This window comes from Balaenoptera physalus (assembly GCF_965194825.1).
Source record: "Balaenoptera physalus genome assembly, chromosome: 1".
Classification (NCBI taxonomy): Eukaryota; Metazoa; Chordata; class Mammalia; order Artiodactyla; family Balaenopteridae; genus Balaenoptera; species Balaenoptera physalus.
This window is the reverse complement of record NC_138882.1, coordinates 131,793,635-131,816,391: the sequence shown is the minus strand read 5'-3', so window position 1 is coordinate 131,816,391 and position 22,757 is coordinate 131,793,635. Positions and strand designations below refer to the sequence as shown.

At 36.0% G+C, this 22,757-nt stretch overlaps 1 protein-coding gene across 6 annotated transcripts in view; it reads left to right on the top strand.

The window, feature by feature from the left end:
* The window catches only part of LOC309640595 (serine/threonine-protein kinase TNNI3K), a 299,196-nt gene that overhangs the window by 78,260 nt on the left and 198,179 nt on the right, over nt 1–22,757 (top strand). For all 6 annotated transcript variants that reach the window (XM_082419553.1, XM_082419557.1, XM_082419556.1 and 3 more), the window contains 4 exons: nt 10,901–10,999; nt 14,765–14,903; nt 21,366–21,510; nt 21,596–21,700. In XM_082419553.1, coding sequence (XP_082275679.1) covers nt 10,901–10,999; nt 14,765–14,903; nt 21,366–21,510; nt 21,596–21,700 — 488 coding nt within the window. The remainder of the gene's footprint in view (nt 1–10,900; nt 11,000–14,764; nt 14,904–21,365; nt 21,511–21,595; nt 21,701–22,757) is intronic.

Here is a 22,757-nt window from a genome sequence, read left to right as displayed (position 1 = left end):
ATTATCCCTGGCCTTGTTTGAGCACTGGGCAAAATTATCACTAATCTTTGTTGGTTCTTTTCCCAGTCATCTGTAGTTACTTCACAAGCACACACTAATCAATGCTCAGCTTTACCCTGTAAGGATACCTTCTGCAGATCTTTGTATTTCTCTCTTTATGCAACTTTCTTGTGTCTAGTACTCTGTCTTATGAATTTTAGCTACCTTGGCTTCTCCAGACTAGTCCTTGTTACTCCATAATGGATGCATCTAAGAAGCTTTTTTTAAATGCAGATTTTTAGTATCTAGCGATTCTGATTCAGTAATTCCAGGGAGGGTATCTATAATAAATTCTTCTTATAAAGCCTCAATGTGATTCTAAAGCTATTGGGATATTAAATCACTTGTCTCCGTGATGACATCAGTGAACCTAGAGGTCTAAAAAGATTTCATGAGGCAAGTAGAATTTGAAGTAGATTTTAAGAAATAGTAGAATTTGGCAAACATATGTTCTGTGCTAGGTACTGTTGGATGATCAAATATGTTTGAGGGATGAATGAATTGACTGATCTTCTTTTTTTTCACTTAGCAAACTTCTACTTCAATTTCCAGGTACATTCCCCCTCTACAGATTTCTCTGTCTTTCCCAGACCAAATTTATAACTTATACCTCCTTTCTTTTGTTATGATAGACCATATATTATCTCCATCAAATCCATCTTTATATCATAGTCATTTTATTTTGTTTCTTCTACTAACCTGTATATTGGTTTTGAACAATTAATTTATCTTTGATCCCCAGAACCTAGCACACTGCTCAGAAAACCTAGGTGCTCAAAAATATTTGTTGATTTGAACTGGTGTTCTTCTTTTAATATTCAGAAGTGGGCAGTAGGTAACTACTTTAATGTAGAAGTCAGTTATGACCTGGATATTTTTAGTAATGAATTGACAGGCACAATAGTATATTAGCTAACTTTTGCTGCATAAAAAATTATCCCAAAACTTTGTGGCTTAAAACAACAAACATTTGTTATTTTGCCATTTTTGTAGCTCAGGAATCTCAGGGTACCTTATCTGGGTCCCCTCACTTAGAGTCTCTCACAAGGTTTCGGGTGGGGCTGTAGTCATCTCAAGGACTAAATGGAGAGAATCCACTTTTGTGTTCACTCTTGTAGCTGTTGGCAGGCTTCATCCTCCTGGGCTGTTATCCAGAGACATCAGTGCCTTGCCATGTGATCCTATTCATAGGAAAGCTCATAATAAGACATCTGGTTTCTATCAGAGAGAGTAATGGAGAGATCAGAAGAGGGCAAGTTAGATGAAGTCACAGTCTTTTTGTAACCTAATCTCAGAAGTGACATTCCATAACTTTTGCCATGCTCTATTCATGATAAATGTCAAGCCCACACTCAAGGGTACTATTTAGCCTCATAGAGAGCAATACCACTTATGTTTTCTCAAAAACAATAACAAATATATACATAGATGATTTATAGAGGGATTATGTGTTATGTCTGGAAGATAAGGGCTCTATTAACCCAAGAAACTTGGCATGATTCTATACTCATGTTATTTGGCCCTGTCTTTTCATAGAATCAAAGGGGACTAGCAGGTAGATATGGTGGCAATTCTATTCTCCAAAAACTAGCAACTCTCTTTTTTTAACAATGATTTCCAGTATGCACTCTCTGGATATCTAGCATTCCAGTGGTACCTCAGAGGTTATTCAAGGAGAAAGGAAGGAGTGCTAAGCTCGTGCCCCTTACATTCAGGTGCCACCCAACCCAATTCTATCATAGTACCTCTGCTGAGTACTTATGCTGAATTCATTAAGTAAAAGTTTGAAAAATTGTTTGAAATGTTTGAGAAACTGGGATTCTAGAGCAATGTTTTTTGGCTATAGCAGTATAATATGGCATAGTCATTAGGTATGTGGGCTCTGGAACCAGCCTGCCTAGGTTTCTTTGTATCCAGTTTCTGCCATTTGCTACACATGTGAAGGGATTGAGAAGTCTGGGCTTGAGTCCCACCCACAGTTATTTCTTGGCCCTTTCTGTGTCTGAAGCCAAAACTACTTGGGCAAATTTGATATTGTGCTTCTTTTCATTTTCATTGTAGGCGTCAATTATTAGTCACCCTGTATTTATCTTATTTTAACATGACCAATGGAATGGTTAATGCATTTACCACAATTATTCCTACTGTTTTCTGTCCTGATAATAGGTCTCTGACTGAATGATGTGTGTTCTATTAATAAACGTCTTATCTAGAAAGAAAATTATCTATAATTGATTTCTATACCTGTCAATGCATACTGTTTCATAATCAGTTAAAATATTTTTACAACTGTGGATTTACCAATATCATTGTGTCACTTATTCTAAGTTATTGCAGACCAACATTTTCAATTATGTTGTTAAATAAAGAGCCTGTAGGATGTAATTGATTACCTACATCTGCTGTTCTAAAACAAATTAAGGTAGTATCTTGCAGTTCATCAAATAGTGAATTTTCTGGCTTAATTAATGAGGAAGCTCAAAAAGGGAAGCACTAAATATTCCATATACTGTGCTCGTAACAGGACTAACCCCTGAACCTGAGACTTAACTGTTGATGCTGTCTTTTTTGTTTTTAAATTCTAGCTGCTGGAAATTAATTGATCATTGAAATAATTTTTAGGAGGATTCTTATTACTCATTTTTATCTAAGAGCCAAAATCTTTATGTGTTCCTTCTTATGTTCTATTAGTTGACTGTAACTCACCTTCAAAGTGTAATGTAGAAGTTGATTTTTCAAGTAGAGGCAAATTACATGTTTTCAATAGGTGACTTGGTCTGGAGAACAAAAGTCATGAGGAAACTCTTTGTCAGATGGTACTCGCACCTCTCCGTGATTATAATGTCCAGAGTGTGTGCAGTGTGGGGAGGAACATCACTGAGAGGGAGCCTAACTTGTACTACAGTTTTCAAATCTCTACAATTGCAATATAGTGAAAAATGTTGGACCTTTGGCAAGTTATAAAAATAAACCTCATAAGAAAAAAACTGTGGCTTTTGAAATGCATAGAACATGATGTATTCATAACACAGCGAACATTGAAAGCCTGTTTTCTCAGCCAGGGATTTTAAAATAAGACCCTCACATAAGGAAATGCTGCAAAAAAAGTATATCTATAAGGAAGAAAATAGCACAGCAAGATGATGATTAGCTGAAAGGCTCAGAAAAATTTGCCCCTCTTTTCTTAAAAGTTTCTCTTCCATGCACTTCCTTAACAGGCATTCCTTTGTTCTCCTTTTCCTTCTTGGATGACTCTTCTCTTTCCTTTGCTGGCTCCCTTCCTTCCCACTTTTTAGCCATAAATATCCCACAAATATGTCCTCTTACCTTCTGGAAGTGGTGTTATCTCCTAGCTTTAATTATTTCTTCTCTGAAATGGTACCACTTGTATCTCCAGCCTTGGCCTCATGGCTTCTCATCACTCTTCATCCACCAGCTTTTCTATTTATGTTATCATAATTTCCTGAGAAGCTATGGATTTATATAATCAATGGAATTCTTTTATTATATGTATATAAGTTGATATAACTTTAAGCTGTATTTTCTACAGCTTAAGAATATGGAGTTTCCCTTTAATTTCTTTGATAATATTATCTTGTGGAATCATTTTCTGAGTAATTTTCAGACCAAATTTAATTTTAACCTGAGATAATAAGAGAAAGATCACATGAGAACCTCATTTCTGTGACAGCCTGAAGAAACTATTTTCCAATAAGTTTTGTACTCAAATATTTAATTAGAGCTATGTCAGGTTAAAAAAAAAAGTCATTACAAAAATAGTCAGTGTTTTAAGTGAAAACCTCTATAACTATATGATAGAGTTCTCACTGAACAGTTGTAATGGGTGTCAAGAAGTCAGTATATATACATAAAATTTAAAATTCTACAGAAAATAGAGCATAAAGTCAAAAGAAGTGCTTATTAAATTAAAGCAATACTACCATCTAAAATGTTAAGTAATGTAAGCCTTGAATCCAGATGGATAAGCAATTGTTGGCATTTTTAACTGGTATAGCTTTTGGTAGTTGTTTGAAAACTCTAGAATTATGTTCACATCTTGATTGAGGGATTGACCCCAATTGAAACAGCTGTGGTGTTGGAAAAGATCACAATGAACTGCTAAGGGGAATTGGAAGAAACTAGTTATGACAAGTGATTAATCAGAGAGATAGAAACTATAGGTGACTTACTTCAATCTGTACTCCAATAATGAGCTATAAAAATAAATAAATAAATATATAAATGTATAAATAAATAAATACCTAGACAGAAAAAAAAAAAAAAGAAAAGAAATTATAGGTAATGTTCCTACTTTCTAAATTCATGAATTAGACACAATTTTATCCTCATGCTCATTTCCCCATATAGGCTTCCTCTTTTACAGTCATCATTTATTGATAACGTCCATCCTCTCTCCCCATCCCCAGTATGCTGAGTCATGCGATTCTACCATCTTAATGTCTCTAACACCCATTATCCATCTCTAGGCCACTACTTCTACATCAGATCATTTTTATCCTTATCTCTTTCTTTTCAACTTACTGCAAGACCCTGCTAACTGATCACTCTAGTTTTGCTCCTTCTTCAATCCATTTGCTAGACTATTACCAGAAGGATCTTTTGAAGATGCAAATCGGAATATATTTTGCTCCTGCTTGAAATCTCCTGGTGAAACCCCATATGGAAAAAATTTAGGAAAACTCCTAAACTTCTTGTCATTGTATATATAACTCTTCAAGATCCCTAACATACAACTTCTACTTCTACTTAGAATAAGTTTTAACTTTATTTTTCAGTCATCTGCAAACAATTACAAAGTTAGGATCATTTTTATTGATATACTGGCTATATAGGTATCCTTGAAAATCCTTGAAGAGCAACATCAACCAAGAGCTATATCCTGTACAGGACTATCTGAGATGGCAAGGAATTGCTAGCTGGCCCCAAATAAAAGCACACATAAGAAGAAAAACAGTGGACTTCCCTGGTGGCTCAGTGATTAAGAATCTGCCTGCCAATTCAAGGGACACGGGTTTGAGCCCTGGTGTGAGAAGATTCCACGTGCCGTGGAGCAACTAAGCCCATGTGCCACAACTACTGAGCCTGCGCTCTAGAGTCCGCAAACCACAACTACTGAGCTCATGTGCCACAACTACTGAAGCCCATGCACCTAGAGCCCATGCTCTGCAACAAGAGAAGCAAACGCAATGAGAAGCCCACGCACTGCAATGAAGAGTAGCCCCTGCTTGCTGCAACTAGAGGAAGCCCGTGTACAGCAATGAAGACCCAATGCAGACAAAAATTAATTAATTAATTAATTTTTTTTTAAGTTAAAAAAAAAAACAGTATGGGGTAGTATGGTGCTTTGGACTCCTATAGATCTGAGTTTAAACTTTGGTGCTTTTCCTTAAAACTGTGTAATTCTTAACCTTATTTTTCCTAGTTTTAAAATGGGGCTGTTAATAACAATTCCATGAGATTGTTGTGAGCATTAAATGAGATATTCTCATTTAGCTCATAGATATTCTCAAAGCACACATTCTAATGCTTCATTCACATTAACAAAAATCAAAGGGCAAGTGATAAAGATGAGATCAATGCAGGGGACAGTATAAACCCAGAGTAAAAGTAATTGGGAAATAGAGGGGAAATATATAACCAGACTATGAGTTGCCAAATAAGGTAGACCCGGTATTGGAGGAAGTCTGGGAAAAACACATGCAACTGGAGAGAGAAGAGTGTGTGTGTGTGTGTGTGTGTGTGTGTATGTGTTTATGTCTGCGTGTGTTGTAGAAATAGTAGCAGTAGTAGTAGTAATGATAGAATCAACTAGAGAATGTATAAGGCAAGATAGCTAATAACTACCACATATTGAATACTTATTCTTAGCTTACCAAGAATATGTCCCAAATTCTTTCCATGTATTAACTTAATTAATACAAGAGAATTAAAGCAGACAAAGGAAATCAGGAGAAAACATAAGTTTTAGTGAGGAAAAAGCAACACTTAAGAAACACTTAAGAGATGAACAGAGAGTCACCTCTATAGAGGAGCAATAAGAAGTTGGCAGAGAGGTAGGGAGCAAACTCAAAGATCGTTATGTCAGTCAATCCAAGGGAGGATCAGATCTTAAGGAGAAGACAAATAGTAACAAATGCTGGAGAAGTATTAAAATAAGGAAAAGAGCCAAGAGTGCCCATTGGAATTGACAATTAGTAGGCCTCTGACGTCCTGTTCCAGAGAAATTTCCCTGAAGCAGTGAGGGCTGAAGTCAGATTGTAGGTGGGCTGAGGAGTGAATAGGAGGTGAGGATATGTGAACGAAAGGTATAGACTACTCTCAAAAGAAATTGAAAATTTTAGGAGAGAAGGCAATGATTCTATGGGACACAATTGGAACTGGTTATTGAAAGTTAGAACTGGAAATAATTGAAAAATTTCAAATCTAAATCCACTTGCATGTTAATATCTTTGGGATCATTTTGAATTCCTGAGACAAACTTTAGAAAACATTTTCCTCTAAAGCTTTGCTAATACAGATTTTCTACTAAATGGAAATGGATATTAACCCAGAAGAGCTTCACGGTTCTGCTCTCTATAAGTCTCAGTAATAAAGGTTAGATAAAGATATACAGAAAACTGTAGCTTTAAACAAACTATAAATCCTAAGGAAAACATCAGTGTAAGTTTGAATTTGAGGAAGACTCCAAAGAAGTCATAGGAAATGAGATATCACTTAAAGCCCAGGAAAATTTAATTTCGAAGTGAAGATATTTATTGAAGGTCTACTTGGTAGTATAAGACACTATATTTAATTTTGGCAATTTCAAATCTGATTGATTGCCTTTTTATCCCATGTAGAATTTACCTTATTCTACTTTCTCTTCCATGAGACATTTAGTTCCTATTGTTATGGTCATTTTTTTCTTCTTCATCACTGTCATTGATTGATTGAGGGAGAGCCAAATGGGGCCAAGTCAATGAGTTAAAGTCATACTGTAGGAGAAACATTCAACAAACAAGAACAATGAGGACCTTTGTTCTTGTAGGCATTACTTTTTAAATCTCTGGAATTTTAAATCATGAGGTCTGACTATTTTAGTTAGAAGGATTAAACTCCAGTGCCTCAGGTGAAAAATCTTTTTAACCTGGAGTCACACCTTCTTATACTTCATTGAGACAAGCTTATAACATGAAAACATAGTTTTAAAAAATTGATATTGTTATAATAATCGTTTACCCTCAGTGATAATTAATGAAAGAGAAAGAAATGCTTAATACGGTAAAGGATTTGTGGAAGGTTCTCAGAGAACCTGGGAACTGAGCTTGGCCTTGAGACTGGGTATGTTATAGGCAGAGAAAGAGAACAGAGGTTTTCTAGGAAGAAAGAGCAGAATGTTTGAATAAGTGTTTAAATTACAACCTGGAAATTGTAGAGACTCTACTTGGATCTTTTGAGGAGTCAACTGGCAAATAAAATTATCTTTAAAGGGTAATGTATACAGTAATTCCCTTCTATCAAAACAAAGGGTTCTGATCCATTTTTTTGTGCTCGTAAAAGAACCACTTAATGATAGGCATTTGTGGTGCTTATTCCTTCCATCAGTAAAGGATACCAAGTTACTAGCCCAAGTTACTAGCCCCTTGGTTCTTTAATAATAATAATACTGATATATATGTCAGTTATACAAATCTAAGTATGATAAAATTCATTTCTTTAAAGAGTTTAAAGATTATTAAGATATCCTTTCTGTGATAAGACTTGTTTCAAGTATACAGTTTCACCAGTAGTTTTGTTAATTTTTTGGGGGAAAAAAATCAAAACTATGTATTTTCTCAAAAATTTTTAATACAACAGAATTTTATGCCCTGCAAAAATCTTAATGAGACAATGTATGTAAAACTCCAGTCGCAGTTCCTGGCATGGAGCAGGCACTTGGGATTTGCTAAAGGTTAATTCAAAATAAATGATCAATAAATATTTGTTGAATTGAATTCTTTAAAATTTCTATCATATAATTGGGTCCTAATTGTTAATGTTTAACTTCCCTTCTGACTGATGGTAGATATATATTCCTATTTTTTTTTAACTAGAAACAGTCCAATTCAACAATTACTCGGATGCCTATTCTATGCTTAGCATAGTGGTGAAAGAGATTCAGTTTGTGACTTCATGGGACTTCATGTAGTGGAAAAAAGGTGAAGCTGACCTACCAGCTCTTCCAGGTTCTGGAGTAGGGGAAGCATGGTTAAAATGATTTGATAGATATATGTTCCAGCCTAAACATTAATATGAGTGCATTTGTCTTAACCACATGACAGGCATATTTGTTATCACAATACATTATATCCCCATAAGATTGCTTGGAGATACACTCCCTATCATGACTCAAAAACTAAGAATCAATAAATGCATTCAACTTATATAAATAACCTGTGAAATTATTCAGATAATTCCAGTGTACATTGCTCTCAATAGTTAAATATTTCCTTGAACTTTAAAACAAACTAAATAAAGCCTATAGTTCATTAATGACTCTGTGGTTTCATTAAAACTTACATTTTGAAAGTTTCTTAGAAGGCCAACACTTCATAATTAATGACTGTTCAGCCAAAAGATTGACCTTTTGAATGACTGGATAAGTGCAAACTTAGGAGGAAAAAAAAATTGCTTTGGACTATTTATTCAAGCCTAAAAGCCATTATCTTTTAGAATGAAAGTAACTTCCAGAACTATGCCTAAGAAATTGGCTCTATATTTTAACATTTGAGAATCCTTTTTACAATAAAAATTCATGCTGTCTACTTTCTTTTATGCTATATTTAAAATAAGAGAATTTGTAAAAAGCTTCATTTACCTTGATCGTTTGTGACCTCCTTTAAAGGTTCCCAAGATTGAACTCACAGGCATGTGAAGTCTAAGATACCAGACATTTGATATAAATGGCTCCAGCATTCTTTCCAAGCTGAATCTACAAAGCTTCTATGGGCAGAAAGCTTCCTCTTATCTGAGATTGAGTCAGTTAGTTCATTTACTTAAAGGTTAGTGTTAATGAGATCAAGGTCACAGGAAGGGCCTGATGGAAAGAAACTTCGAAGTCAAACAGACCTAAATTTGAATTCCAGTTCTGCTTCTTACTAGTTGTATGACCTCAAATAGGTTACAAAGCCTCCTTGAGGCTCAATTTCTTCACCTTTAGAATGGGAGAGTAGAACATATCTTTCTATGTTTTGGAGTGAAACAGAGGCACTCCAGTTAACATTTATGCACTTAATTCAGGGTCTGATACATAATGTGCCCTCAATAAATGTTAATTGTAGCTTTAATTTTTTATTAGAAAAACAACTCACCATACACATTGTGTATTCTGCTGATCATTAGTCAGCAATATCCAAATATTAGCAAAAAGCATTGTTCTTGGAATGTATAGAAGCCTATACACCTGCTTATTATATTTTTGGACCCACCAGAAATTTCAGCTGTTCCAACAAGAATTCCTTATCTCTTTGTATGACAATTACAATCAGTTCTAATGCTATCCCAGTGGTTGAATAAATTGTAAGATAAGCACGTAAAATAACATCATTTTAGTTCATATATGCTCAATAAATGTTGTGTTGACACATGAACAAATGGATGATTGAATGAATGAACTATTTAATACTCTGGAGCACTTGGAAACAAAGCTTGAGGTGAGAGACTAGAGATTCACTTCCCTGCTAACACTGACTTGCTCCATGACTTTGAGAAATTTCCTAATTCCTTTGATTCTTGATTTCTTCCTCTTTAAAACATACTGGTTTGTTATGTAATGTCCATGACTCCTTACCACTTCTGAAGGGCTCTGATTCAAACAGGCAAGGAAACTTGACTTAGGAGGCAATTTGTTTCTAGGAACAGAAGAGGTGTGGGAGCATATGTTCCTTGAGCTCTTGGATCCCATCTTCATGTTCTCTCTTCTAAGTCTAACAGACTTTTGAAAATGTCACCAAATGAGTATTATTTTACCAACTGAAGAATAGAGAGTGCATTAGGAAAATTCGCAATGAAAATGAACACATCTGGAGGAAATGATTTCAATCAGTTTTCTAGAGAAAAGAGTCTTAGAGATCAGCCTTTAGTAGAAGAAATCTAAAGGGTGAGCAGATTTGTTGGCAATCTGTGCCTTTCATTGGCCAATAGCTCCTGCTAGTTTTTTTCACTTTCATTCGTTTATTCATTCATTCATTCAACAAATTCTTATTGAATGGTTACTATTTGCATGGCAACATGCTAGTGTAGGATTATAAAGATGAATTTGATATATACTTTGTCCTTAAAGAATTTTCTCTTTAATAAGGATAAGGCATGTATATAAATTTGTAAATGTTCTAAATGACGTGAAAAAAAGTTAAATAAGATTTAAAAGGAAGGAAGACTTAATTTTAGCAAGTCAGTTAGCAACAAAGGGAGGGAAAGTAAAGAAATCTTGGAGGAGATGGCATTTAGCTTGTGTTTAAACCTCTGTAGATTGGACAGAAGAGAACTTTTGACTGAGGAAATAATGTGAACAAAGACTCTGAGAAGTAGGAAATTGAGTGCAGTTTGATTGTACAATTGGGTTTATGAAAGGGAGTAATGGGAAATAACATTTAAAAGGATACCATCAGATTGAGAGGACCTTGAATGTGATAGTGAGGGGCTTGGTTTTTATTTTCTAGGCCAAAGCAAGCCATTGGAGATTGCAGAGAAGGGAAATGGAAGAAAATTGTGTTTTAGGATGGTGACCCCCAAAGAAGAGTTGTACATATAATTGTAAAATGAATTTTGATGGGAAGATGCCACCAATGAATCTCCTAACCCAGCTCTCTTTCTTGTCCAGGCTGCTGATGTGCTACTGCAACATGGAGCTAACATCAACGTTCAAGATGCAGTTTTTTTCACTCCATTGCACATTGCAGCATACTATGGGCACGAACAGGTAAGTCAGTGGCATTTCCAAAGCCTGGGGCATCACTTAAGTGTTCCAGACTTTTCTTGAACTGTACTAGGTTCAAAGAAAGGATATTTAAGATACCCTTTGAATTATTTTTGCCATCTTCTCACCAGTTCCCCCCTTGAAGAGCTTTTGTAGATCCATAGAAATATAGCAGCTACCAAGTTATACATTTTTACTGACTACTTTAGTACACGAGGGAGGCAGTAGAGTATATGGGTAAGTATGTGGCTATAGAAATCGGCCTGAATTTGAAAAATTACTAGCTTTATGACCATGTGTAGGTTGTATAATATCCCTGATCCTCAGTTTCTTGTCTATAAAATGAAAAAAATATTAATAGTACCTACCTCATAGGGTTGCTGTTATGATGAAATATTAATTTAAAGTGTTTGGCAAATGCTCAACAAATGTCACTGTGATGATACTAACACTGACAATAAAACAAATCATAAAGCCCATTCCAAAAGTTCTCTGAAAAAAGATAACTTTCAGAAATGGAGTCTCCTCTTTTCTAGTGACCTGGCATGTGGTAGGCTAAAAAATGTCTACCAAAATATGTTCACATGTCCACGTTGTAATTTGTGGAACCTGTGAATGTTACCTTAAAAGGGACTTTGCAGATGTGACCAAGTTAAGGATCTTGAAATGGGGAGACTATCCTGGATTATCTGGGTAGACCTGATGTAATCACAAGGGTCCATATAATAGAGAGCAGAAAATCAGAGAGAGTAGTAGGAGATGTGACAATGGAAGCAGTACATTAAGGTGATACAAGAAGGGGCCACAAGCTAAGGAATGCAGGCAGCCTGTAGAAGCTGAAAAGTAAGGAAATGAAAGCCTCCAGAAAGAATGCAACCGGCCAACACCTTGATTTTGGCCTTCTGACCTCCAGAACTCTAAGAGAATAAAAATGTGTTTTTTTAATCCAATAATTTTGTGGTAATTTGCTACAGTGGCAATGGGAAACTAATATATGGAATAACCTAGATAAACTAAAAAACAATCACTAAATGTGCTTTAAATATATAGTTATGTATCAGAAACATTTATAAATTTTGATAACCTGTAATTAAGTAATAATATGTATAGAATGCTTTAAAGTTTACAATGTAGCGTCATTAAACAAATAATTTCATTTGACCTTCATGACAACCTTATGAACTTAATAAGAGTTACCATGTGAGCAAACTCATACTATGGGGCAGGCACTGTGTTAAGACCTTTATGTGGATTTTTTTCTAATTTTGCCCCAACCCTAAAATCAGCTGTTATTTACCCCTTCTAATCAATGATACACATGGAGCTTTCTCAGGTCAGGTAGCATGCCAGAGTCATGCAGCTAATAAGTAGAAGAGCTGGAGTATGTATTCAGGTCTGTCTGATCCCAAAGCCCATCTTCATTCTGTTGTACCGAAGAGCCTCTTCTTATCCCTCTTCTATCAGTGAGAGAAATCATAAAGTCCAGGCCATTTAGTGAAGTAGTGGAGCTAGAATTCAAGGCCTGGTGCTGTAATTCCACAGTCCGTTGATTTTCAACCTTAACATACTGAAAGAAAAACTTTATATGCTCTTTTCAAACACTGTCTTTTAGCTATACTCAAGGAACTCAATAGAACCACATAAAAGAGAAATACAAATGTAATTAGATAATCAAACCTTAACTGTTCTTTTGACATTCTGTTTTTACTCTTCCTCATTTTATCTCTCTAGATCTGGTCTCAGTTATGCAGCAGAATTATACCTTTTTACCTTTGTACAGGTCATGCCATTGCACTGCCTGAGGATCCCAAGTTGAAAGTCAAACTTACTTGTGTCTCTGTGCTGTTCTAGTCATTGTGCCTTTATTTCTTCGCGGGCTGGCATGTGCCTGGACACTCTCAGACCTGCGAAGCGTGACCTCTAGCTAGGGAAGATTGCTCATTTCATTGATATGCTGCTCAGAGTACACTGGGGTGCCCTGGAGAGCTGGGCACTGAAAATGCCTCTGAAAGTACTGGGTCCAAAACTCAGGTGATGAAAAAACTTCATACTTTTCTGACTTCAGGCACAGACAGGATATACACAGTGCCTGTTATTTGTAGAGTCATCCTTTTTGGCGATTAACCTCATGACCCAGCAGAAACATAAAGAGCTTCTATGCATGTTGTGTGGAGAGCTAAATTTGTTTACTTTCCCTGAATATTTAGTCACAGTATTATAAAATTATGCTAAAATGTGGATGGCCCTTTTATGATAAGGGACTCACTTTCTATGTGCAAAGACAGCACATAAGTAATTTATGGAAGCTATTGTCATTTACTAAAATATGCTGACAGGAGAATGGCACTTTCCATATATAAATGTGCCTAATGTGCCATGTTCCTTGCCATTTGCTTATTTACTTATTTTAAGTGGAAGAGTAGATGTTTTTTACCAACAGCAATATTTCCTAGGTATATAATAATAGTGCTTAATAGACAATCGATTTCAAAGGTAGTTTAAATCTGTCCATTATAAAGTCACATAATCAGAATTTATGGAGCCTGTGTAAGTGGAAATATCTGCTTAGGAGTGCAAGGTTCTTGAGACTAAATGTCTACTGTTCAGATTTCTCTTGAATTAAGTATTGGTCTGCCCATTAGCCAAGAAATGGATAAAATACACGTGTTCCACATTGGTGCTACCACTTCTGCTATCATTTATTGAGTACCAGGCACTTTTCTAAGTACTTTATGTGTAATAACTTATTTAATTCTCACAACAACTCTATGAGGCATTCCCATTTTAGTAATGAAGAAACTGAATTTTCAAAAGGCCAAATAATTTATTCAAGGTGACATACCTAATAAGCAGAAGCCCAATTTCAGAACCTTTGTTCTTTACCTACTGCACGCAATAGGAAGTTTTCCCACATCCCACCCAGCTAATTTTTCGCCTAGAATTTCTATCGAATATATACCATATACTTGAGAGGCTTCTGCTCAAGATATATTTATTTGCTGCCACAAAATAGTTTTAGAGCTTGAATTCACTTTTATGCTGATGCCACAATGGTCAAGACTTTTGATGAGTTCTCCCATAACTGTTATTTTAATGGCACGGGTGCATCCTAACTTATCTCTTGGGATCACTGTGATGAGTCCTAAAATTCACAGGAGAGGTAATGTCAATTTTAGAGAAATTATCTGGAAGGTTCCTAAGTGGATATATAAATAATTTGAAGAAATCCCATAAATTACCTGGAACAACCCCTGGAAACTCTTGAGTTGTTTATTACTTCATCTCTCTCTGTCCTCTTGGATGTGAATCTCAGCTAATTTGGGAAGATGCTGGGGGCTAGTGTGGCTACCTCCTGTTTACTCACAAATCAAAAAAGGACCCAGAACCCCAGTAGCAAGATTACCATTGGTCACCTATGCATAGAACCTCTATGAAAATCAAGAATCAAGTAAGCACTGCTGGCTCTGGCCAGAAGGAGACTTTAGAAAAGATTGCTCAGAGAAGATTATGGGTGACTTGAGAGAAGATTATTTATGTATTGATACAATGAAGACCCAACCCTGAAATTGCTCCAGTTTTAGATTTCTTGCTAGGTGATATAATAATAAATTCCTTATTGTTTAAGCCAGTTGAGTTAGGATTTTCTGTTATTTTCAGGCAAAAATTATCCAAGAGAAAACCTAAATGATATGTCTCCTTCCATATTGCTGAAGGCATTGCATTACTGTTTGGCATTTGATACTAATTTCAAATGCATGAATCCTTTAGGTAACCCGCCTCCTTTTGAAATTTGGTGCTGATGTAAATGTAAGCGGTGAAGTCGGAGATAGGCCCCTCCACCTAGCATCTGCAAAAGGATTCTTTAATATTGCGAAACTCTTGGTGGAAGAAGGCAACAAAGCAGATGGTAAGATTATGTTTAGAAGAAGAAATTTGTTATCTTTTACTTTATGTATGCTTTTTACTTCTACTTTACTTATTTATTAGAGAATAATCTAAGTTGATTAATCTTGTACTCATGTACTAATTTGTTCCACAAGTCATAATTTATTATTTTTAATATATTAATTAAACCTATATGTTAATCCTTCTTTACATATTTTAGCTCAACTCTTAATGTATTAGGTGCTGCAGTAAAAGTAAGGGGTTTTCCTAAATTTTTCCTACTTTTTGTTATTCACTACTCTTTTTTTAATTGAGGTAAATTTTACATATAGCAAAATTCTCAAATCTTAACTGAATATTGACTTAAGTGAATATTTGCTTGTGGATACATCCATGTAAAAGCCACCCAGATCAAGATATAGACATATTTTCATCTGGAAAGTTGAAAATATTTCACCTGGAAAGTTCCTTTTTGCCCACTTCTTAGTAAATAGCTTTCACCACCAAAGGTAATCAATATTCTGGCTTCTATTGCTATAGGTTAGCTTTTTTTCTGTTCTTGAAGTTGATATAATTTTGTGACTGCTTTCTTTTGATCAACAAGATGATTTTGACTTTTATCCATGTTGTTGCATGAATCATAATTTGCTCTTTTTTATTACCGAAAATTCTATGAATTTCCCACAATTTAACTGTTTATCCATGCTCCTTGTAATGGAAGGTTAAATGTTTCTAGTGTTTGACTTCTGTGAATATAGCTGCCAGAAACATTCAATTCTTCTTGTGAATATCTGTGTTAATCTCTCTTCGTTCTGTGTGTGTGTGTGTGTGTGTGTGTGTGTGTGTGTGTGTGTGTATTTAGAGAGAGAGAGAATTACTGCATCAAAGGGCATGCACATGGTTAACTTTTTAGGAAATTTCAGACAACTCTCCAAAGTGTTTGCAGTATTTTTCACTCCCACAGCTATATATGAGAGTTCCAGTCGCTCCCCACATCCTCCCCAGTATTTGATACTACTGTTATTTTTAATGGAAATAGAGTTAGAATGTGATCAGGTTGGGGAAAAAAACCTTTAGAATGCACAGAAAGATTTTAGATGCATTTAGTAGAATAGAATTTCCTGCAACTTTTTAGTTTTTTGATTACAAAATGAATTTTGGAAAATTGAAAGTATTGAGAAAAAGCTTTCTTTCTCTTTTTTTCCTGTTCCTCAAAAACTTAATTTTTTGACACAAATTCACTCATAGTTACATCTTGTCGTTAAATTCTCTCAGGCATATCCAGCATTCTTCCACTGACCCCCAAGAGACCTAATTAAAAGCCCAGCTGTAAGAACTGCTGGCCTTTGCAGCAGAAATGATGCACATTTCCGAAAGCACAAGGTTGTCAGATCTATAGAACTGCCGTTTCCTTGGTCCAAAATTGAGATTGATATTCAGTTAATAAAGCTAATCAATGTTTTCATTACTCTAAGGAAAACACAAAGGCCAGAGACAACTGTAGCAAGAAGCTAGGGCAATTTTATTTCCATGTTGGAAACAGGGCCATTTTATTTGGTAACAACGTAGTTTGTATCATTTTCTGAGCCAGTGTGTAATAACTCAGGAATATTTTCTGTAGCATTATCATAAACAACTTGTGTTGTCAGGATGCAAGGAATGCTGTTGTCTGGACCTTGTTTAAGCAGTCTCTTTGATTCTGTTGGTTTAGGATAGGCAGACGTACACCAATGTGAATCACCGAACACATAATTGTTTTTGAAACTGCCTCACTCTTCCAAGGGGTCAGGAACCGCTCACATTTTTCCTTTATTATCAAGGCCAACCTCAGCCTTTTATTCCTCTGCACAACTCCAAAGCTCAGTGGTGTCAAAATGAGTGTCATTTATGATCAGCATGTCTGCAGGATCAAAGGACTCTTCTACAAAAGGCATTGAAATGTGTACTGCACCCGTATTCCCGGTACATACCAGCGTCATATGATATAATTTTTAACATTTTCTTTCTGACTCACACAAGCACTACATGCCTCCTACTCAATCATTTAAAAAAATCAAGTGACGTGACTCAGATTTTTAAGTATTTTTACTTCCTTCTAATATACACTTGATATTTAAGTCCCTTTTGCACTTCAACCAATTGCAAAGAATAAATCAGAAAATCTTTTGTGCTGGTGGACACTGCACAAGATTTATTATCAGCTGGTTTACTTATTCCAAAATGTATCTAAGCCTCCAGATGATTTATTTTAGATCTGGACTTTGCCTGTGGTTAATGGACCTAAGGGGAATAATAAATGAATGACCCCAAAAGGAGTGCAATTTGAAATCTGGTATTTACAGCATGTTTCCGTGGTAACAGAATGTCACAAATGAAAATAAATTCAAGTTGCAAATTAGCCAAAATGTATTTCCGAAAGCACGTTCCGCATGTTTGTGAGGTTGACCTATTCAGTCACATATGTTTTAAGTCTCTAGTCTTCTTCCTTGTACCTCGTAGGGCAATTAAAAAGGAGAACTGCAATGCTTATCGAATGAGATTGAAAAGGTCAAAATATTGCTGCACTCTGTAGGAGGAAAATAGAGACACAATTCTCACAATTTATCATTTTAATAAAGTTAAAAATGGAAAATGTTAAATTCAGAAACTATTAATTTTTTGTCATCTGAATGTTGAATGCTATAGTTCTCTTAACTGGAGAACTGGATACTAGGGAAAGTCACAAAAATTTCTAGGGCATGGTCAATAAGGAGAAGTAATTTATTTTTAAAAATGTGTCTTGTCAGAACTATCATACAGATTTGTTACTGAAAATTTCTTTAAGACACACTTGGGAGTTGCTTTAGAGAGCTGGTGGGATGTCCTAACATTGCTGGGTTAATATGGAAATGTTTATTTTATCTTTAAGATCAATGAGCAGAAATAAGCAAGAAGTAGCATCCAGCTACCTACCCATTCATCAATCTTTCTTTCAAAAGACATTACTGAACATATACTCTCTTCGAAGTAGAGGACTAGTGACCAAATATTTTCCTAATAATGATTTACATGTATTCCTTTGCTTGAAATTTTCCTTTACTTAAATCTCTAAATAAGATGTTAGAGCAAACAGAATATCATTCATACATTCAGTTTTCCTCAGGTAAGAATAATAATATATGTACTTTTTGTTTTTGCAAATTGGTCCAAGACAAAATTAAGGGTTCAGAAGGACTGAAGCAGAAATACAGGCATATATATATATAAACTCTGCGTCTGATGCAGATTTCTCCTGGCTTGTCCCTTTGGTTGGTATTTATATCTTCTTTGATGGGAATAATGTCTAGGCCATTGCAGGTAATTCACCAAGTAAAGAGTCTGCTTTGAAGTTTATTGATTCAACTAGAGAAGAATAATGTTGGGTGGGGCCAGGTATGGCTAAAGGAAAATTATGAATTAATGGAATATTGTGCTTCATTCTGCTTTACAATGTCCCCTCTCGCCCTCAAGAACTCACATGTGACCTCCTGGTGCCCTGGACTCCCTGCTGTCCTCAAGCTTTGACTCATGGTATTGACTTTCCCTGGCTTCCAACAGAATGTGAACAAAGGAAAAGTATCTTAAAAAGGAAGATAATCAAAACAACCAGGAAAATTCTTCTAGAGGAAGTGTGTCCTTCTGAGCCACTCATTAATAGAAAAGATTCAAAGATTTATTTTTCAATAACAGTCTTGGGAGGAGGAGTTCAGGAACTTTGTTAAAGATTTCCCTTTGGCTTAAGATCTTGCAGGTTGATAAAATAAGAATTATTGTCTACAAATATAGCAGCTATAAGGCCTAAACCAGTGTTCATTAAATGTTAAATGATGATTATATTTGAACTTTTTTTAATTAACTCTTATCTTGCCTTTTTTTTCCTTCCAATCCTTCATCATTAAAAAAGTAATTCTATCAATTCTTTTGGTTCTATGGATAATTTCTTTTATAGATATATATAAGAATGAGAATGAATGGGATTTGTTAAGGACTATTATTTTCTATTTTGAATAAAGCACCCTGTACAGATGGACAAAGTAGTAAAATAATAAAACAAATGGTTGTAGAGCAGTCGATCTGGTTATTTTTGGTTTTAAAAATTGTGCTAAAGCAGATCTAGAATTTAGCAGTTTGGTGTTGATTTGTTATTACTTCAGGCCTGTAATTATTGACTATTCAACTAGACTGTAAATTATTTGAGGGTATAGACTCTATGCATTTATAGCTTATTGGCCTTAGCACTTAGCAAAATTCTAAGAGGGAAATTTGTAAAAAGCGAGAGTGAAGATTTTTATTAAGTATCTAATTTGTGATAAGCATCATGCTAGACACTTTCTAGAAATGATCTCCTTTAATCCTTTCAGCATCCCTGCTGCACCAATAGTGTTATTATATCCACTGTTACTTATTAGAAATCAATATCTCCAACACCTAGCACAGTGATTGGTGCATATTGATTATTTAATACTTTTTGAGGAATGACTATGTGTCAGTCAGGTGTTCTTATTTGCAAGTGTTGGAAACTAATGCTTGCTAATTTAAGCATGAGGGGAAATATTAAAGGATATCAATTAGCACACAGAATCTTCCCCAGGACAGAGTAGAAAGCCAGGTTTGGAATTCTCACGGTGAGAAATGGTGTCCAGAATCACACCCCAAAACTAATCCTTTGAAGGCACACTGCCACCCCAGCTAGGCACACACACCAACACTTGTGTTTCTGGCACCAACAGTGCGGGGCACCCAGTCTGTGGCTGGGCAACAGTACCACTAGAAATTAGATGGAGCTATTCTACCACTGCTACTTTGCCAAGATAGAATAGACTCTTCTTTTGTGTGTCATCAGCTCTGATGTCAAAGTCTGAAATAACATGTTGATTGGAAGAGCCTGTAGATAAGTGTCCAACCAGGGCGTGGTTGAGAGTGAAAGGGTCACTATTAAAAATTATGCTAGGATAACAAGCCTAAACCAGGACATATGGTCACCCTCTACTAATTCTGTGCCCTTAACTGCAAAGGAGGCTTGGAAAGCATATTTTCAGCTTCTATGATAAAAGATGATCTTGGCCTCTAGTCAGTACTTTCAGTATAGGGAATTTCCCAAATGTCAGAAGAGTTTATAAGGCTGGATTGGACAAAGAGAAGGTCAAATGCCCACTACTGAGTAATCAATTTAAAAGTTAATATTAAATAACTATCTTAGGTAATACAATTAATGAGGTCTCCCTCACTCTAAAACTTGCTGCCTTTTCATTATACCATGCTTTGTATACCGCAGTATGACATTTCTCAGTTAAGGGGACATCAGAACCTCCTACACAGTACTGCGAACATACAGAGTACTAGGCCCCACGCTAACATATTGAGCCAAAATTTTGGGAAATGGTGCTTTGTCCAGAGTCTGAAATTTTTAACATCTTCCATGGGGGTGAAAGGGGAATCAATCTGAAAGGAGATACTTGTGGAAATAAGGCTATGAGTACCTTTTAGATACTTATTAGTTTCCTGAACTCTTCCATTGTGCAAGGTAGATTTTTTTTTAACATCTTTATTGGAGTATAATTGCTTTACACTGGTGTGTTAGTTTCTGCTTTATAATAAAGTGAATCAGCTATACATATACATATATCCCCATATCTCCTCCCTCTTGCGTCTCCCTCCCACCCTCCCTATCCCACCCTCCCTATCCCACACCTCTAGGTGGTCCCAAAGCACCGAGCTGATCTCCCTGTGCTATGCGGCTACTTCCCACTAGCTATCTATTTTACATTTGGTAGTGTATATATGTCCATGCCACTCTCTCACTTCATCCCAGCTTACCCTTCCCCTCCCTGTGTCCTCAAGTCCATTCTCTACATCTGCATCTTTATTCCTGTCCTGCCCCTAGTTTCTTCAGATATATGTGTTAGCATACAGTATTTGTTTTTCTCTTTCTGACTTACTTCACTCTGTATGACAGATTCTAGGTCCATCCACCTCACTACAGATAACTCAATTTCGTTTCTTTTTATGGCTGAGTAATATTCCATTGTATATATGTGCCACATCTTCTTTATCCATTCATCTGTTGATGGACACTTAGGTTGCTTCCATGTCCTGGCTATTGTAAATAGAGCTGCAGTGAACATTGTGGTCCATGGTTCTTTTTGAATTATGGCTTTCTCAGGGTATATGCCCAGTAGTGGGATTGCTGGGTCATATGGTATGCAAGGTAGATTTGATTAGATGCATTCCATAGATTTATGGGAGCTAGAAGAAAGCCTGTTTAATGTGGAAATAGGCTATAGGATAGAATTATAACTTTTTAAATTGGAAAATTAAGTGGCACTTAATTTCCTTTATTATTGTCATTAATTGGCAATTTCCAGGAGTCTCTTAGGCACTTAGAAAAGTCCCTGATACTACACATGAGCAGGTTGAGAAATAGAGGATTCCAGATAACGTATCGTTCCCTTTCTTTTGATGACAGTGAATGCTCAGGATAATGAAGATCATGTTCCACTCCATTTCTGTTCTCGCTTTGGACACCACGATATAGTGAAGTACCTGCTCCAGAGCAATTTAGAAGTTCAGCCACATGTTGTTAATATCTATGGAGACACCCCTTTGCACCTGTGAGTATTATGTATACTTCCATAGGTACTCCAGGTATACTACGTGTACCTTCTTACTATTCTCAAAATATTTTCTTAACTCTAGGGCATGCTACAATGGCAAATTTGAAGTTGCCAAGGAAATCATCCAAATATCAGGAATAGAAAGTCTGACTAAAGAAAACATCTTCAGTGAAACGGCTTTTCACAGGTAAAAGAATATTTAAGTGCAATAACCTCTAAACTTAGCTAACACCCTACAACACCGGAAGTCATGTACATAAAGCAAGAATGAATAGTGGCAGATGTTGCAATCAGAGAGCAAGACCAGAGGGTGGGCAGAGGACAAGGAGCCCAAGCTAGATGCACAGAAGAAAAGGTAGATGCAGATGCTGCAGTCAGTACAACAGATGGGGCCAGAGCCAGATGCTGCCTTCCTGGCAGCAGCCACAAAGACAGGGAATGATGTTGCCAAGGCAACAGGCATATCAACATCTGTAAGCATATTGCTCCTATTCCACTTCACTCTGTAGAAAGCTGCCAAAAGGAGCAGTGCCCATAATCCTCCTCCGACAAGAATCTCATTACCAGAATTCATCAGCATCAAATGTGACATTTTTTTCCTTACCACTTAAACCTTATGTGCAAATGTATCTACCTATCTAAGACGTCCATCTGTCAGCCTGTAAGAGCTTAGTCAGGGTGGCCACTGAGGTACCTAAGAAGGCATTAGCTCCTTGCTAGGAATCAATTAGAGTCCTTTGCAACGTGCTCTGGAAAAGCACCCTGAAGGAGCAGCTGGGTTTGGAAAAGTTGTGACAAAGAAAAAAAGAAAGAAAGAGAGAGAGGGAGGGAAAAGTTTGCTAAGAACTCAAGCGCATAACTCCCTAAAATGTCCAGAAGGAAGGCAGATGTTTTATAAAATTTAAAACCCTCATTTTTTTACAGGTTACTGTTTTGCTTATAAAAATAAAAACATAGTCATTTGAATTGAGTAAACCTTGAATATAAGATTATTTACCTACATATTACAGATCTCTTGGCTAGTTAGCAACCTCTAAAACATGTATTTGAGACTAGTATGTTATTTACGTAGTGTTTGTCCTGTACTAGTGAATAAGAGAAATGAGACACTTTTTTTTAATACTGAACTAAAACTAAGCTTACACTTCTGCATCAGGCATCAACTCGTCAAATTTCACTTGGATTTCCAGATTTTTCTTATCACCCAAAGAGGTCAGCCAAAAGGGAGGTGAAGAAAACTACCA